The 19,525-nt window shown below is 46.6% G+C and overlaps 1 protein-coding gene across 1 annotated transcript in view; it reads left to right on the top strand.

The window, feature by feature from the left end:
- Nucleotides 1–19,525, top strand: part of Patronin (calmodulin-regulated spectrin-associated protein patronin) — a 147,950-nt gene that overhangs the window by 105,735 nt on the left and 22,690 nt on the right. The window contains 2 exon segments of the mRNA XM_077630731.1: nucleotides 8,414–8,673; nucleotides 15,655–15,899. Coding sequence (XP_077486857.1) covers nucleotides 8,414–8,673; nucleotides 15,655–15,899 — 505 coding nt within the window.

Here is a 19,525-nt window from a genome sequence, read left to right as displayed (position 1 = left end):
TTCATTCATTATGTTGGAAATTTCCTGTGGATCAGCAATCACATTATCGTGCTGCCTTATTTCTTGCAAGTGTGTGCTCTTACAGTAGACTATCGTTAATTCAAACTCGAAGGGACCCCAGGATTTTGTTTGAATTATCAGGAAGTTTGAATTATCGGAAGTTCTCGCATATATGACTCTGAGCAAGATTACAGCGCACATTACAATTAATTATCCACTTAAATCATATTTCAAACATTTCACTCTTTAATTACACAGTAAAAACAGAGCAGAGGTGAAGGATCCAGAACAAGTTTAATGGAAATCTATGGCTGACTAGACCGTTTGAAGAAATCATGAATTGTTGATTGTTTTTTCTTTACATGTGCATTAAGAACAAAGTTCTCTATTCCATTAAGAGCAGCCAGTTGTTCTTGAGAATTTTCTTCTACAGTCAGAAATTTGCGGACCTCGGCAAGGTAGTGGAAGGCCTGTGCTGCTGTCACAGAGGATTGCTCTTCTGATTCCTCTTCACTTTCACTGCTGTACTGTGCTGGCAGCACCTCAGCCACCAAGTCGTCCAGGGTGTCTTCCCTGCACACGCAGAGGTTATCATCGGCAGCCGCAAATTCACCGAGGTCAGCAGCTATGTTGTGTGCTTGGAGTGCAGAAAGCACTAGCCTTGCTTCATCGCTCTCCATTTGGAGGCAGTCTTCACCTTCATTTCGAGCGCAGTCAGGCAAGGTATCACTGGTGTGGCCTGGTATGCGCAAGGCATGCTGGAAGCAGTTCCGTATCGTTGCCGATGTTACTGCACTCCATGCGTCGGCTAGCATTCCCACAGACGACAGCAGTGTTACGCTGTACGACATGGAATTATCCATGCATATTAGCATCCTCTTAAGGAGTAGCTTTCTGTAGTTCATCTTGAGACATTTGATTACCCCCTGATCCAGAGGCTGGAGGACAGCTGTTGTGTTTGGAGGGAGGAATTCAAGACGAATTGCCTCCAGCCCCTCCACGTCACCGTGAGCGGGACAATTATCCACTATCATCGGCACTTTTCTTTTATCGCGCTTAAACCGCACGTCAAGTTTCCGCAGCCAATCCTCAAACAAAGATTGCGTCATCCATGCACGTGTATTTGCTGCATAAGAAACGGGAAGAGTTCGGACGCCTTTAAAGCATCTCGGACGCTTCGATTTTCCAACAACGAAAAGTTCGGGCTTGTGACTACCATCCATATTGGCACAAACCATGACTGTGAGCCGCTCCTTGCTCAGCTTTCCGCCGGTGCAACGTTCCCCCTTGCGACACAATGTTTGCTGAGGAAGGCACTTGAAGAACAGTCCCATTTCGTCAGCATTATAAATGTCAGCCGGGGAGTATTCAAGCAGTAGGCTCTGAAGACGCGTCTGCTGCCAGTCGGTAGTAACCGCCTCATCGACCGCTGCCGCTTCTCCACTTACTGTTTTGAAAGTGAGGCCATGTCGCTCCTTGAATCGCGACACCCATCCATCACTGCACTTGAAGTCTTCAATTCCAAAGCGCAAAGACAGTTGTTCGGCCTTCTCTCGCAGGATTGGTCCACTTACTGGTAGACTGCAGCTCCGAGCGCGCTTCAGCCAAAGAAAAACTGCCTTCTCAAGCTCCGGATGCGCCGCCTCCCTAAGCCTTTTTCTGTCGGGAGCGAAATGGCCTGCGTTGTTTCGCAGCTTGTCTTTCGCTTTCACAATCGTTGTCAGCGTACTTTTTGTGATTCCATACTTCAATGCCACAGAAGTCTTCTTCGCTCCAGCCTCAACTTCTTCTATGACTGCCAATTTTTCTTTCACAGAAAGGGTTCGGTACTTCCCCCGCGGAGACATGATGCACGTGATTCGGAATCGGCCGATGCTACTCGCGTCACTTTCGCACCTTTTTTTTTTCCTTTTCTCGCGCTCTTTGTTTTTACGTCAGGTTTTACGTCAGTTTTGAGCGTTTTGACAAACGCAGGTGGACAGTCGTCATTTCCACAAGTTTTGAGGGTTGTGTGTTTTAATTTCGAACTTCCTGCTTTGAACTGGCTAGCAAGCATGCCAGCAAGCCACGGAAAGTTGAGCAACAATGTGCCCTTCGGGAGGTTTTTGTTTCGAACGTTTGTTTGTTAGGCTCTTGTTCGCTTTCTTTTATTTTTTTAGGCCATAGTGAGCTTATTTTAACATTTTCCGCTGTTGTGGTTATATAAGAAGTCAGATTTTTCACCAGTGGTGGCAACGATAGCCGATAATTTTCCGGTATGGACAAGCAAAAAGTACGAATTAACCGAATTGCGGTGTTTGAATTAAGCGGCCTTAAAATACATTGAAAACATGGCGAACCAACCAAAAATTTGATTTTTGTTTGAATTAACCGAAAGTACGAATTATCAGAGTTTGAATTATCGCGAGTCTACTGTATTTCCAAGGTACCGCCAAAATTTATCAGTTCGGCAAGGTACTGGAAAAATATTTCTGTTGGACTAGCAATAATGCATCAGAAAGCTGGGTTTGCAGTTGGCAAATATCTACGGGGTTTCTGTTCTTCCGCTTTTGTGCGCGTTTTAGCCTACGCTTTAATTGTATAATTTTTCTGTCAACCCATGGGTTTGTTCGCTGTGCTTTAAGCATTTGGTCGGAACAAAGGCATCGATGTAGTATTTACAGCAAATTACAAACGCCTGCCATAGTGAAGTAATGTCAGTTTTTGGTAAGTTGTCAACCAGCTTCCATAGTTCACCAAGCACGGATTGATCATTGGCATGACTGAAGTCTTTAACAGTTTTACAACCATTAATGTATTTTTTCTAGTGATTATCAAGGCTGCAACTGAACAGCACAAGCTTGTGGTCCGATATTCCCTCCTCCACGCAAACCTCGAACTCTGTAATATTCTTGCTAACAAATACAAGATCCAATATTGAGCCAGTGTCACCATTATCGCGCGTGTTTTTAAGTATGACTTGTTTTAAGTCGCATGCAAGCATTGTGTCAAAAACAGGGCTGTCAACAAGCTGCATTTCAGGCCTATGTAGCCAGTCCACTGCAGGTAGGTTAAAATCACTCGCCATAATAATTTTCCGGTTTTGCAGCGCAAGCATGTAGTCACGTAGTGAGATCAAGAACTTGGGAGGGGATGGCAGTGGCCTATAAACTGCACATACCACAACTACATGTCCCCAACAGTTAATCTTAACAAATAGACTTTCATGGTTATCAATCTGAGGAAGAATTTCGGAGGTAATCGTGCTTTTTAAAATGATAGCAATACCACCGCCTCTAGATCCATGATCCCAGCGAAATATCTTATGCGATGGTGATACCAGTGTTTTGTCGCTAACACCATCATGCAGCCACGTTTCTGTGAAAATTGTAATGTGTGGGTCATACTTGAGAAGGAAATTCAAGCTGTTCAGCCTTATTTACTATACTTCTAGCATTGAAATTTAGAACTCTCAGATGTTTAGAAACGACGCAGGTGTTGCCTCATTAGTTATCAGAAGTTTGGCGTTCGCGGCTGATGGCAATTCGTTGATTTCGATTATCATCCCAAGCATAGAAGCAGCCATCAATTTTCAGTTTATCATTGATAAGAAAAGCACGTTTCCCGCTGTCGACATCTGGTTTAGCAGTTTCCCATAGAAGTTTACCTTCTCTCAGAGTTTTTTTGCTGTAGTCATTCTGAATAGATATACTGCTACCTTTTAGCTTATGTACGTTGCGAAAAACAGCCGCTTTTTCTAAATAATCCTGAAAATATACTGTAGCAAAATGGTGGTTTGAGCTAGTTGGTACATATTCACAATTTCACCAGCGCTGCGACTAGGAACAAGAACAGAGAAGGAAGACAAGGACAAGCGCTTGTTCTGTTCTTGTTCCTAGTCGCAGCGCTGGTGAAATTGTGAAAATATACTATAACAGGCCTTCTTCCTGGCTGTCTTCCAAGACGATGAATACGTGCGACAGACCTGCAGGACTGTTGCAGTTTTTCTAAAAATATGTCACTGATGACAGCTTTACGCAATGCCTCATCATCTTCCTGATCTTGTTCTTTGACACCGAAGACAATTAAGGTTGATCGGCGACTGCGGTCTTCGAGATCAGTCAGTTTTTCATACCGTTTGCTAACTTCCCGATTTAAGGCTATAACTTTGTCTTCTAATGTTTGGATTTGGGAGGTTTTCACGCCAATTTGTAGCAGTGACTTGTCAATTAGATTCAGTCGAGTTAAAGAGTGAATGATGCTGTTTCAGAAAAAGGCACAGAACAAGTCTACTGCTTTCTGATTATTAGACCAAGAAACTGAGAAGTTGTGCTGTCGTTACATGTACATAATTATTATTCAGTTCATATATGTTCAGAACCGTTGATAGTGTTTTTTCATTGTTTTTCTGTAAGCTTGTCATTAGCATTCCAGTCATTTTTAAATAAAAGTTTCAGTGACTTGCTTGTTGTCCATTTATAACTGCTGTCCTAAAGGGGCTTGGTGGCTATAACACCGCGCTGATCTATACTTGGCCACATAGCAAATTAAATGATGCTGAAGTTCTAAAATTAGTTACTTGGGCCAACATATGATGTTGCACAATTGCCTCTAATTTAATTAAATTATGGGGTCTTACGTGCCAAAACCACGATCTGATTATGAGGCACGCCGTAGTGGGGGACTCTGGGATAATTCGGACCACCTGGGGTTCTTTAATGTGCTCCTAAATCTAAGTACATGGGTGTTTTTGCATTTTGCCCGCATCGAAATGCCCCTAACACCCCGTTTATTGCACAACACCTTTTTGTTCCCAAAGGCTTCCTCCTTATTTTGCTATTTTACTTCTCGCAAAATCTATTTTTCCACTTGGCAGTGAGCCTTCAGCTGCTCCAAAAGCCTGTTTCCCTGCTCCAAAATGCCCTTTTGGCTGCTCCAAAAAGCTGTTACTAAATGGCTTCAGCCAATCTCATCACTGGGCGCATGATTTCCAAGGACTTCTTGTAGCTGCTGCTGCTGCCAGTCAGTGCAGACTCCTTTGTCAACAGCGGCACTTTCATCTGCTATGGTGCGGAACACAAGGCCGTGGCGCTTCGTGATCCGGCTTAACCAGCCGTCGCTGAATTTAAAGTCTTCAATTCTTATTTCGAGTGCGATGTCTCTCGCGTTTTGCTGCAAAATAGGCCTGGTCACAGGAAGGTTCGAACTTCGGGCATGCTTGAACCACAGTAAAAGTGCCTTCTCAAAGTCCGCGTGGCTGGCTAGACGCATCCTCTTCTTATCGGGGGCGAAAGCGCCGCTGTTGTATACTTTCTTAATCTTGTCGCGGTCCTTCAGTATCCTCGAAAGCGTGCACTTCAGGATACCATGCTTTTTTGCAATAGAAGTCTTAAGACTCCTTGGCACGTTTCACGTCTTCAAGAATTTTGACGTTTAAAGTCAAGGCACTATGGGGACACTTTTTAGCGGTTCCCTCCATGTTATATGCACGTATAAAGCGACGACCGCAAAGTGTAAAAAGGCGTCCACTCAACAAAGTGCACAAGATGTCTTTGGATTGGATTGGATTCCCGATATTGACACCAACGAAGACTGTGTCAGTGTCGATACAGCGTATGCTCAGTTTCAGTTTCATTTAAGCGTGTTGCACGCAAAATGGAGTTGATTGTCGAGCACGCCTCAGCACTGGTTTTATAGAAAACCAACTAGGTACTTGTTTTGAAATTGTTTCATTTAAGAGACGTTTTCATTTATGTGAGTTTCGTTTAGTGCGCGTCCACTGTAACGCAAAATACTAAATTCTCTGCACGGCTAAAGTCGTACTATGGCAACAGGTGGTGACCTTTTTTTGCTCCTTTGAAAGTGTGTTCCATGTCTCTGCTGTCTGTTGATTTAGTTTTCTGAATGTTATGTGCATAGATCCCAACTAGCCTGCGGGCTAGGGATCCAGATGCTTGTAGCAATGTTGCTTGTGTTGATTTTGGTTTTGATTGAATAGAAAAATGAAATGAAATTTCACTCAGAGTGTGTCACAAAGAAAGGTTATTTCGGCCTTGGGAAACTGCATTTCAGGAGTTGGACACTGTGCTGACATTGCTTTAATTCGCTATGCCTGTTAAATCCAGGATGGTGCGCTTCATGGCAGCAAAAATTTTCTTCCATGTTGTTTGTGACGGCAACGCTCACTCTCATCTATGTTAGATCGAAAAAACAAACTTTCGATTGAAAGAAAAACATTCTTCACAGCACTACTGACGTCTATTTTACTCTTTTAAAAATCCAACTATTGTAGTCCACAGGGTCCTAAATATTGATCGTAAATAGGCACACATTCCTATGAAGTACATGGCTGTTCCTAAGTAAAGTCCGAAATAGTGTACAAGTCTGAGTTATTGGAGTGTGAAAAATCAGTTGAGTACTGTACTTTCAGATAAATGAGAAGTTATTGCATTAAGCTTTACCAAAGCACCATTCAGTGTGTCTTAATGGGAAGAACACTGGACTTGGGCAATACCCAGCTGTTGCATGAAGCGCACCACAAGGGTCAGTGTACACTGCAGTAAAAGCTCTTCATTTTATCTTCAGGGGTTTGGAAAAAAATGTTCAAATATCCGAAGTTTCAAATTATTGAATGACCTTGAATAAACTGTCAAGAACTTGCATGGCTGTAAATTTATTTGGTGAAAGACTGGGCAATGGTTGCCTGATTTTGAGATTAGGACAGCATAGCAATAACTGTTTTTCATGTTTCCATCAATGCTTTATTGTGTGCATGCTGTCAGGAGCATCAAAGCAGAACTGCTGCAAAATCATAAGGGCCTCCCGCACTCACGGTGCGATGCAGTGGAGCTTTGCTGCTACTGCTTTACACCCATCATAAGCAGCACCGTCACATGTGAGAAGGCTTCACCATGCGAACAGCAAATGGCATGTTACAAGCGCACATTTTCAGCATACTTGAAGAATGGAAACACACGAAAGCAAGTGAAGGAAACTGTGCGAGAGCAGTGAAGAAAAATAAAGGGAGGGGGTAGAGGGAAAATACCAATGACACACCAATCAGCATCCGAAACATGCTGAGCTAAGTGGCTGATGCTGGCTGGTTGAGCCACCGTTGCCACATGCTGGCACGAAACTCAAAATAGCGAGACTGAAACTAAGCAGTCGACTGTTCTTGGAGATTGGGCAGTTTGTTTGTCACCATGCCTGCTATCGTGCACACGTCGGAGGTACATGAGCGACTCTGCAACATAGGCATTGAGTGAGGCTATTTCAAAGATCGCTTGCCACTCCGGTCCTGTCGGAACAGGAGTAGGCAAGCTGCATTCACTCACAGTGCACTGAGGTTGGCTGGTCAAGTACAGCTGTGTATAAGTTGCAAAAAGTAGATGGAGAAGGTCTTGCTTGGTATATTAGAGTCTAGTTTCTTTTGTTTACATCAGCTAAATGTCAAATGACCATTTAGTACCAGCTTCTCTGAATACTCAAGGGCATGGCTAAACTGTGCTTTAGATTGGGGCTGTTGATTCTGTGTGTACTTTCTTTGGTTGCTTTTTTTTTGCGGCGTTAATGTGGCTGTGATGCCCATCCTTCTTTGGCTGCCTTTGTGCAGTGTGCCAATGTCATTTCTATTTTTGCTGTGTTTAAAGGGGCTCTGAAAGGGGCTCTAATAAAGTTGCAGTATGCCTGAATTGTTACACGAATATTATCCAGGAAGAATTTTGTAGCAATAGCTATATTACCGTAGCATTTCGAGTCTTCAGCATGGCGCCACCGCCACGCTGTCACGTGGTTGGTCACGTGGTGCGGAGCAGCTGCCGGCGGCGCGGCGCCGTCGCTGATCACGTGGTTGGCCACGTGACCAAGTTCCACTCAGCCAGCTGTAGCTATCGCGTCACTCCAGGTTTAACCAGAGCTAAACCAGGGCCAATTTTTTAATGCACTTCGTAGAAGCTGAGTTATCTGTAGCTAAATTTGAATTTCAGCGTCTTCGCGCTTTTCCCTCTCCTCCCATCACTTTTTGCATGCTGGAAGGTCGGCACTTCTCTGCCTGCCCCACCTCCAGGGGCAGAGCCTCCTGATCCTCCGGAGCTACGCAGCCTACTGGCTGCAGCTATGGTAGTTGCCTGACATCTGAAAGAATCTCACCAATAGTCATGACTGAACTTGTATATGCAGGTGCGAGCAACGGAGGATGGTGCGAGCATGAAACAGCCGCCGGAACGGGCTTTCTCTGCCTCATGTAAAAGTGTATAATTTGGCTCAGGTGTTCGTGACAACACAATGCAGTGATTGAATGAGTTGATGTGTTCTGCTTGGAAGGTGTTTCAAAGCCCCTTTAACTTAGTATTACCTATAAGTCACTGCTCTTGTGTGGTGCCCTTTGGTGGAGCCTGTTGCGATGTATTGTCATCAAAGGTGCTGCTGCATGCAGACTACGCCGTGAGGAGCAGGCACGCAAGCGGGAGGAGGACCGGCAGCGGCGACAAATGATTCTGGAGCAGTACCGGCAGCGCAAGGCTCAGGAAGAGGCTGAGAAAGACGCTGCAGTTCTGGGGGCTGCAGGCCTGCGCAGTGGAGAAGCGACACTCACCCGTGGCAGTGCCAAGCCACGGTCGTCATCACGGCCACGCCCCAAGTCTGTGCACTTGGGGCCCTGTTCGTTGCAGCGGGGCTCCCATACCAGCCTTGATGGTGAGATCAGCGTCCTTTGTCCAGCCATATTAATGTTCCAAGATTGCAAATACAGTTGAACCCCTTTATAACACACTCATACTGGAGAGGTCTCTTGAATCAGGTTCCATGCTTTCATTACTTACAAATAAATTACTTGGTGATGTACAGTCCAACACCACTACTGTGAGATCTCCGCCACAATGAAGTACAGTAGACTTCTTTAAGACGAATTCTGAACAATGAACTATGGGAGACCATTTGGTTGGTCCTCTGTAGGATTCAATGTAAAAAAAAAAAATTAGCTTAAGACAAACTGTTTCATGTGTGCTTCAGTTCAGACGAACTTTCACAGTGACTGTGTGCCCCAGCGAGCCCGCGCAACAAAACCACGGGTCGTCTGCGTGGCACTGTCGAGGAAAAGAAAAAAATATAAAACTCGTCCGTACAAGACAGTGCACCTCCACATGATTGCTTCCATGCTACTTCACACAATGGTGCGGGAGCGTGTTTCCTTGTGGGGAAGCTTTCTTGCTGATGCGGAAGAGGTAGGGCACCTTTGCTTCTGCCTGCGCGCCATGCAGATACTGGATCTCGGCATCATGCACACATCACATGCTATGCATTGCCTTCGGCAGGCAAAAGGGTGCTTAGGCTCGGATTGCACCCACACATTGACTTTGAGTTGAGAGGCAATTTTTTCAGCTGACATGTCACCGCAGTGCGCATTATTGTGGTATAGAGATGGCCAGATATTGGCTCTGAATAAGCATTTCCTTTGGCGGACGGAGGGGGCGCACATTGTACCTGCTCATTGAGTTGATAACAGCTCCATTCTGGAAGGAGTGGGCCATAATAGAGGCACATGGCTAGCCAGCTTCGTCAAAGTACAAAGCTGTCGCCGCTTTGTTTGAACACTTTCGCGAGGACCGGGCCCAGAGCGTTGTTGTGAGTGGCTCGATATTGCAAGCCAAGGCCAGATGCCTTGCAAACATCTTGGGCCATGATGGTTTCAACCCACTGAACAGTTGTACTCAGCGTTTCAGGGACCGGCACAATATAAGCTTGTCATCATCGCTGCCGACCCGACGGCGTTGTGTGTGAAGTAGCCGCCACAGATGAAGGCATCGTTGCAGTGGTGAGCGGTCGCAGTGAGCCTCTATCCGAGGATGAGACCGACGAAGTGAATGAAAGTGCAGCAGAAGTTTCATACAAAGATGCGCTCGACTGTTGCAACAAACTGCGCCTCTACTGCGCTCAGAGAAACCTCAGCGAGCAAGTGCTCAAGTGCCTCACTATTTTAAAGCTGAAGTCATTAGCAACTCAGTTCAGTCACAGCGCCAGACTAAAATAACGTTCATTCATTCAGTACGACGTGTCGACAAACAGGTCAAATAAACTTCTTTGTTGCCTGTGATTGCAGTGTTGTGCGTTTGATGCGTTGTCAGGTGCACTTTGAAAGGTAGGCTGGCCATTCTGAAAACGTGAATGCATGAAAAAACTACGTTTTGGTTACAGTGCAGTACTGCTTTTAATGAGGATTTTCCCGACTCCCGCGGTATTCATCATAAGCAGTGTATGCTGTAATAGAAGGTGTGGAGGACACGCCAACTTTTTCTAGAATGGCTGCAGGTTTGGGATGCCGAGTTGGGCAGGTCGGACCGCTGAGTGTGCCTTCTGTTAGACAACTGCTCTGCCCATCAAACGACTTGAAAGCTGCAGAACATTGAACTCAAGTTTCTCCCGCTGAACACCGTAGCGAGACTGCAGCCCATGGACCAGGGTATCATAAAGGCTTTCAAGGTAGGGTACAGAAGGAAACTTGTTCAGTGGCTCCTTATAAACTTCTTGCATACGAACTGATCTCAAGATTCACTTGCTCGGCACCATCCAGATGATTACCGGCGCTTGGAATGACATAAAACAGGCCACGGTAGCCAACTGTTTCGGCAAAGCAGGCCTTAAAATGGCTGGAGAGGAATGTCCTGAAGCTTTGGATGACGATGATGTATGTTTGGAGGACATGTGTTGTCACTAGTCCCATTTTCCCGGCGTCGTCCCCTTGGAACTTACCGTTTGAAGACTTGATCAACGCTGGCAGGAAAGTTCAGGCTGTAGCTGATCTCGCTGATGGAGACATTGTGGCTGGAATAGCTGGTGCCCAAGAAGGCGATTGCAGCGACGATGGGGACAACTGTGTTCCAGAGAGATGTGCCCGTGCACAGCCGCTGAACTGGCATCAGTGTTCAGCCTTATTCGGTGTTGTTGCGGCGAAATGGAAGGTACTGGGCTGTCACACCTGGAAAATCGTGACTAGTGTTTTCAACTTCATTAGTCACAGCAAAAAGCAGTAGAAAATTAGTGCTTTTTTTTTTCCGTGAAATAAAGTGCTTTCACGTTGCATGCCCGTGCTTTGTGGTTCATGACTTTTGCGATCGGTAAGCCACAATTTGTCATGGTCTCGAGTGCGGGTTAAGCCTCTATCTGTATATTGAATTTTTGCTATATTGAACTATTTTCTGATACCTTTAAATTCGATATATCCAGGTTCAACTGTATTCGGGATTTCTTCAGGCAGGAGCTTATTGGTTTACATTCTTTTTATGGCAGCTCCACCATACTATATATGTATTCGGGATTGACTGTATCAGATTCTTGTATGCTTCAAGTGCAGAGTGCAGAATTTAGGAAATACTATGTGCTGCCACTTCCTCTACAGGGACATGGCAGGTGCTGCCAGCCAGTTCAAATCAAGCTTTGGAACACAATGATTTGGGAAGGTGGGCAAAATTCCGCTGATCTCCACTAGGTGGCTGGTCGGTGCATTGGGTGCCCGAAAGTGAAGCCACCGGAAGGCCTCGTCCCGGAAGTCAGTCTCTGGCAGTGCACAGAATGAGACATCATCACGATTTTTTTAGTTTTATGTATTGTTTCCCTCTTGGCATTTAGTCTTTTCATCGTTCTCATATTTTTTTCACTACAGTGCCTACCTGTTGCACCGTCAAAAGCATGAGGAGACCAGCAAGGTTTTCAGGGAAGGCGTTTAAGACAGAAGGGCCCTTTGCATTGCAACAGGATGGCACTAGCAGACGACAGGCTATCACTACATACAGCAGGCACAGAGCCTTGTCTGCTCAGCTCTCCCGTTGTGCTTGCGGAGGATAAATTTTAGAAGAGAATAGGTGGAAACCTTCACCAGGAAGCTAATTTTGTAGCAACCATTTTACCGAATTATGTTTTGATCGAAATGGAGCGAGGGCGCGGCTACTATCTGGTGAGGTGCTGACGGTGTTCTGGTTCACATGAACACCTCTGAAAGGTATGGTATTGCTTTTCCAGCACTGTGTATCAAGTACGGTTTCATATTGTATACCAAATTATGCCTGAATGGGTTTTTATTCGTGAGGCTTAATTAAGTAGACATCTAACATTGCGTGTCCTGCATTCCTCATTCTCGTCCACAATTTCTCTCGCACTGTGCACCTCTAAATATGCTAATGTCCAGCTTGAAAATTGTTTTGCATGCTTCTTATTGGTGCAGCTGTGCAATTGTGGCTATACTGTGGTGTTAAGTTAAAAGCATGTATGATAGGTAAATGATGTCCTTAAGCGATAAACATCGCACGCCATCAACGAGACGAGACATCGGTTGCCTGCAACATTAAACTGAAACTACAGCAGCTGTATAATGATGGCCCCTCGAGGGATGAATGTCTGGCATTATTCGCCTTTTCTTTGCTGCGCGAACATTTGGTTTTAAGATGGCCGCATCATTCCACTAGTTACGCTTCGAAGCAAGAACCAGACGAGGCTGTAGCGTACAGTAATCCCTCGTTATAACGAAGTCAGCGTGATGGCGCAAAAATTCGTTATAAGCGCTATTTCGATATAAACTACCACCCGAGAAAATCTAAAGCAGTCGAGCTTTAATTGCGCCGCAACGGCGAGGAAGTAAAAAATACAATGCATTCAGTGAAGCAAAACTTTATTCAGGTGCAAAAAAGGCAGTGATCTTTGGCTGTTTCAAGTTCTTACCGGGCGCTTTAATCTCAACCCCTGCTCTAATCTCACCAAGCATTGCACGAGGCCGCAGTCGCCGCGCCCATGCATTCAACCTTCGGGGTATTTCTTGTCGCGAAGGCAGTGGCCGTTTTTATGGGGTATTTCGAAGGCAGTGGCCGCTTTCATGCGTGGAGGGGGGGGGTCACTGAAATGCCATGGCTCAAGTCTGAGGTTGCGTTTGTTGTGCTCAAAAAGCGATTAGCCGCTCATTGTAGGTACGCAGTGCGATCGTGAAAACTGAACGGTTTTGCAATTTGCTTCGCGTGATTACTGGGCAGTTTTTTTTCCCAATGTGTACAGCTGTGAAGTTTGCAGTTGAGTTTTTCGGCGCATCATTGTCGTCGACACTGTGCTAATTCTACGGTTCGAGTGTGCGGCGCGCATCGAAGTATAGAGGGGGTGGTGCTTCGGCCGGCGCAGCGAAACCGGCGTAGCGCGACTGACTGCGAGCGACGCGCTCCCGTGCGCTGAACACGTCTGACTATAAATGTGCCTTTAACGTAGCTCCTCGTGTCGAACACGGCAAAGGGTGTACGACCAGCAGTCGCTTGCGACCAGGCAGCAGCTCGACAACACCGTTGTTCACACTTGCAAGCGCGACCTACGGGTCGGGTCGCCTTCTCGTTTGAAGTGAAAACTCTCGGGAATGACGTTTTCGCGTGCTTTCGAGAGTTTCGTCTGCTTTGGCTGATGTGAAAGGTTAAGCTTAGCGACGACTACGACAGCCAGGGAGCAGCTAAGTTTGTTGCCGAAAGCTCACCTCGCTCGCTACTCGCAAGTGTGAATGGGCTCATAATTGGAGGGACACTTCTTTTGTGCTTTTTAGCATGTTTCAGTGCCAGAGATGTTCTTTAGAGCGGTAAAATTTTGCTCACCGAGTGCACCCCATGGAATTCTACATCGCAAGTCTGCCCGCGGTCTTTTGGCCACTTTTCGGCATCCAAGAGACTGCGGTTGTCTGGCATTGCAAAGCGTCACGAAAATTTTATTTTCGTTTGGATTCTATCATGGGGGACACCAGCGACGTGATTGAAACCGGTTCGGGCGCGCTTCCGTTCGCATCCGGTGTAAACAGCTGGCGGCACTCGACACTCGCTTACTCGTTACGAGGCAGGTCATCGGTCGTAGGTTTGGTACTTTTGTGGCCTGTTCTGTGCCTGCCTGAGACTAATTCGTGGGCTGTATTAATTTGACACTGCATGCGCAAAAGAGTCGCCACCGCGGCGGAGATGCCTCCGCTCGCCACTTCGCTCTAAGCGGGTCAAGCTCGTCGTGCGCTTCGAGTAATGCGACCTAAAATGCATGCGTTTGGGTCGGGACTGAAGAAATTTCGAATAAAACGATATTTCGAGTAAAACGATTTAGTTATAACGAGGGATTACTATTTTATGTATTAGGTACTCGTCACGGCAGAGTGAAACCTATATGCCTGTTTAACCTCAGTTCCTCTGAAATTACAGCGTTCTCCTAAGGATGCTCATATTTCTCATGCTCAGCTTGCTTATTCCTTTAATCTGACAGCAGCAATTACATGAGAACTGCACAAAGAACTGTGAACGAAAAGACAAAAAAAAGTTTTTTTTTTTCATTGAAATACACAGTGGACACCCAACTTCCGGGACAAATTGTTCAGCTTCCAGTGGTTTCACTCGCTCTAGCCTCGGAAAGTGGGAATGCGGCATCGAGCCACCACCCAGACTTTACCCAGTCCAAGACTTCATCCTCATTCATCAACCCTTTCTCATGACATCTCACGATGTTTTTTGGCAGCTCCCCACCTTTCGGCATTGTTTTCCTCTTGAAAACATGACTGTAACTCCCGTCTTCTCGTTGCCAGTGGACCGGACGCTAACTTGTTTAGACCCTTTCTCATACACGGTGAGGGGCGATGTCATGTCCAGGTAAGCCGGCGTCTGATCGGCATTGCCTATTTGGCCCAACAGAAAGTTCTTTTACTTCACAAAGAAATAACATGGTGCTGAAAACTCACAATCAGCTCTTCGAACGGTTCAGGCTACTTCTGTGAAATCGAGGTCCGCCGGCGTAGTGAAAAGCCAGCATGGCACATGTAGCGATCGATCCGGTGCTTGCTCGCTGAGGCAGAGCGTGGTATCTCTTTTTCTTTTGCAAGCTCTCTAGCTTTTGCCTGCTTAAGTTGCACGCTCACAGCTAGATGCGCGGCTCGCTGCTGCCGTATGAACTCCGTGAGACCAAGTTCAATTTCTGGGAATGCGCCATTCTTTGGGCCGTGAAAGCTTCGTCGCATTCCGCTGCACATGAAAAGGGCTTTCTTTCGTCGCCGTCCAGGAATGCTTCCCTCGACGACATCAAACTGCCTCCCGGCCGCACTGTTGCCGATGTTCTCCGCAGCTAAAATCACTTTCCGCTTGAAAGCAGCCGAGTACTGTTTTTGAGACCCTGACATCCTGCTCCCAAAAAAACATCCACATCACGAAGCGTGGCTTACATGCGAGCATGTGCGTTGTCAACAGGCACATGGTGCACCCTGATTCCATGGCGCACCCAACGGATCAACAACAAAGAAACGACATCGTGACGTCATTTGTCGAGAGTAACGAAGCCTAGCTGTAGCCACGCCGCAATAACGAAACGAAAACTTCGAGCAACTTCAAAAATTTTTGTTTGAATCTGCAAATAGTATGAGGTGGAAGTTTAAGACGCTAATTTAGGGAAAAAACCTAGTATTATATGCGGGTCGAGAGTAACGAAGCCTAGCTGTAGCCACGCCGCAATAACGAAACGAAAACTTTGAGCAACTTCAAAAATTTTTGTTTGAATCTGCAAATAGTATGAGGTGGAAGTTTAGGACGCTAATTAAGGGAAAAAACCTAGTATTATATGCGGGTTTTTACGGTAATTTGCCTGCTCCAGGATGAGCATTTCTCTTTCTTGAATTTTGTAATCATTTTTGCTGCGCAGAGTGTGGGCGGCAGCGTGCAGCCAGCCCACCGCCCTCCTCGGGGGTGGAGTGGCGTGCCTCGGCAAGCGACGGTGCTTCGGACACTGCCTCCACCCACTCGCTGCTGCTGCTGCCGGCAGACTATGCGGGGCCCAAGCTGTTTGTCAAGCCCACGGCCAAGTCCAATCGCAGCATCATCATCAACGCCATCAACACGGTCCTGGCAGGGGCTGTAAATGCTGACACCAAGAGGAAGGTGCTCGAGGTGAGCCTCTGCTTTTTTGGCTTAGGCTTGTGCTGGCTCAAGTTTGTCATTAATACCATATGTACTCACGTAATGAACCCACCCCCACTTTTGTCGGTGAGAATGAACTTTTTTTTTAAACCGTTAGCATTCATATCATATTCCTCGATTTTCACGCCATCCGCACAGCAGACCTTGGCAGTGCGTCAAGGTGATGAGCGTGGTCATCTTTTTACGTGAGCTCCTGGAGGGGGGTGGTGCTCTCAGGAAACTTAGCTGAGTGCCAAGACATTATGCGCCCTTGACAGAAGCGGCGGTAGCTTGCTCGGAGTGCCGCTGTATGCTTAAGAAGCCGGCGAGTGCTTGAGCATAGGAGAGGAGCGTGGCAGTTTAAGCCTGAATGCTATTAAACATCCTATACAGTAAAATACTATGAAGAAAGCAGAACCTTCAGATCGGCAAGCGATTTTGACGAACTTGAGATCTGGAGGAAAAATGCCTAACTCCTTACCACAGCTCGTGTTACATACTCAATACTGTCCTGCAAGTTTTCTTAACCTCGCATAAAAAATGCGCACCTTAGCTTTAGGATTGATGTTCAGCTTGTTCGCTTTATCTTGTTGCAATTGGCTGGCGCCGCCGGCTCTCAGAAAATTGCCAGATCATGCCGCGATACAGCAAACACCTTTTGAAGTGAACGGTGCTAACCACCAGCAGTACCAACGCATCTGACTGCGTGCTTTTGTCGATGATGGATAGACGGGCAGGCAGACTGACATATGGACCTATCATATGATAGGTCGTCTTTCTGTGCGCATAAAAGAAGTCTGATGAAATTTCAGACTCTCCCAAAAAATCTGCTGAGACTTTTTCCCGCATAATGAACCTGCCCGCCAAATTGATATCGTCTTTTCTGTACAATAAGTGGGTTCACTATACGAGAGAGAGAGAGATAAAACATTTATTATTTCATTGAAGTGTTCTACGGGTCAGGTAGGCGGACTCCTCAGTTCAGGACTCCGGTGGCTTGGGCGGATGCCTGGACCAGTCTGATGATGCGACACTGGTCCTCCAGACCATTGCTGGTCAGGGCTGCCTCCCACTGCTCATATGATGTCTGTAATGTTTTTAGATGAGGTGGTTTTTGGGGACAATTCCAGGAAATTTGAAACAGCGTAGACTTATCGCCGCACCATGGACAGAAGGGGCGGTATTTGGAAGGGTGAATGAAGCTGTACAAGTACAGGTTAGGGAAGGTATTCGTTTGTATTCGCCTCCAAAATGTGGTTTCTTCTGTGGTGAGTTTAATATGGGGAGGGGGATATATTCTACGATCTAATCTAAGCATCTCCAGCCGTTCCCCATAGTTTGATGGTAGAGGGGTGAGGTACGGGCAAGGATCCGCTGAAAATGAAGCCACTGAAAATGCAGCTTGGACTACATGTTACTTGGACTACACGAGTATATATTGTATTTACATGATTGTAAGCCGACCTATCATCATCTGGTAGGGTAGCGAGTGGTTATTTTGCGCTGAGTGCACAGATATGTTCACCAACTTCCGTGGCAGTGCCAAGTATCGTGCGCATTGACGCTAGCAGCTGCGTGCGTTGCTATATAACAAAAGACCCTCGGCCTTGAGGAGATGTTACTTGGAAAAATCTCTTTTTTTGATATTGGCGTTAGGTGAATGAAAACCACAACACTTATAGAGATTGATCTTTTCTTTTCAAATCTGTTTTTTAGTTCCAAGATAGCTCAATGCCTTCATGTTCTAAGCACCATGCAAATGTGAAAAACTGTGCATGCTTGTGCAGTCACTGGACATAGAAGTAAGCATGACAGAGCATGAAAAAACATTTTGTTCCCAACACTCTAATGAGTACAACTAATTACTTTAATAATGGCATTCCTTTGGCATACACAATTTTTAGACAATTTTATATCTCGTGCTTCATTTTCAGTGGCTTGTTCCTAAATATTCGCAAACATTTTATCTCTAAATATAGCATTGATTGGATCAAAACCTAGATACTTGTATTCTACACATCTTAAAGATTATGCATGCCAAATTTTGTCTTAATTGAGCTACAATAAGCATATTGCCACCATACCAATCAGTCCAGTGGTGCCATACCACGGCCGATCTGTTTTAGATGGGACTGGCCATGCCTTGCGCACTCGAGGGGCTAGAGGTTTTGTCATCTTCCTTACTCGAGCTCCCAGCTGTGTTGGTCCGTTTCGGCAGCGACGCTGACCTGTGGAGCTTCAAAGCGAAGTTTCACCAGTTCCTCGCGCACAAGGCTTTTTAGCAAGCTCCTTAAGTGAGCCGCCGCGGTGGCTGAGTGGTTACGGCGCTCGGCTGCTGGCCCGAAAAACGCGGGTTCGGTCCCGGCCGCGGGGGTCGAATTTTGATGGAGGCGAAATTCTAGAGGCCCGTGTACTGTGCGATGTCAGTGCACGTTAAAGAACCCCAGGTGGTCGAAATTTCCGGAGACCTTCACTAAGGCGTCCCTCATAGCCTGAGTCGCTTTGGGACGTTAAACCCCCATAAACGATAAACGAAACGAAACAAACTCCCGAAGCTCCTCAGCGGGCAGCGACGTAGGCGTGTACTGGGAAGTGGCTGCTACAGTAGCATGACATCTGTAGTGTGCGCCCCGCTCCTGCAGAGAGCACTCGATGCCCATTGCCTCCTTGGTGAAGTAGGACACTGTTCTTGGCGTGTCACAGACCAGTCTGGCAAACAGCTGCTCTTTTATGCCACGCATTAAGTGGCGTACCTTCTTGGCTTCGGGCATAGCAGGGTCGGCCCGATTGAACAGTCGTGTCATGTCCTCTATGAACATTGCGACGCTCTCGTTCGGCTGCTATGATCTCAAGTGCAGGGCGATTTCAGCTTTCTCTTTTCTTTCACTGCTGGTAAATGTCGCTAGCAGCTCTCTACGAAAAGTTTCCCAGGTGGTAAAGAAAGCTTCATGCTTCTCAACCACGTTTTGGCCGAGTCCTGCAGCGCAAGGTAGACTTTGCGCAGCTTGCGCTCGCCGTTCCACTCATTGAAACCTGCCACTCGGTCAAAGCTGGCCAACCAGTCTTCGACGTCCTCGAACCTGTCCCCGTGGAACGATGGCGGCGACCGAGGTGTGTGAAGGACGAATGGCGGGGCATTCCCGGAATGCTGAGTTGTCTGGCTAGCCGTAGTGGATGTCGTGGCCCTTACCGGCGCTGTCAGTTGGCCGAACTCCGGTTGTAGGCCTCACAGACGGCGGCTTGCCTTGTGGACGGGTGTTGAGTCCACGCGTGGAGAACAGGTGTCAAGAGTGTCCTCGTAGTCAGAATACATGGGACGCTACCCAGCTGGTCCACCAAATATGTCGCTGATAAACGGTCGAAGCACACAAACCAGGTTTAATTAGACGTGCTGGGCATGCAAGACAGCAGGGAGCTCGAGCGAGGAAGATGACAAAACCTCTAGCCCCTCGAGTGCGCAAGGAATGGCCAGTCCCATCTAAAACAATTCAGCCGCGGTATGGCGCCACTGGATTCATTGGTACGGTTTGCCAATATAAAACTTTGTGCACAAAAGGCGTGTTTGGCCCAAAATAAGAAGTTGAGAAAAACAGAATTGAAAGCTACAGAAGTTGTTT

This window comes from Amblyomma americanum, chromosome 7, assembly GCF_052857255.1.
Source record: "Amblyomma americanum isolate KBUSLIRL-KWMA chromosome 7, ASM5285725v1, whole genome shotgun sequence".
NCBI classification, from domain to species: Eukaryota; Metazoa; Arthropoda; class Arachnida; order Ixodida; family Ixodidae; genus Amblyomma; species Amblyomma americanum.
The sequence above is the reverse complement of the archived record's forward strand: the minus strand, read 5'-3'. Positions and strand labels throughout refer to the sequence as shown.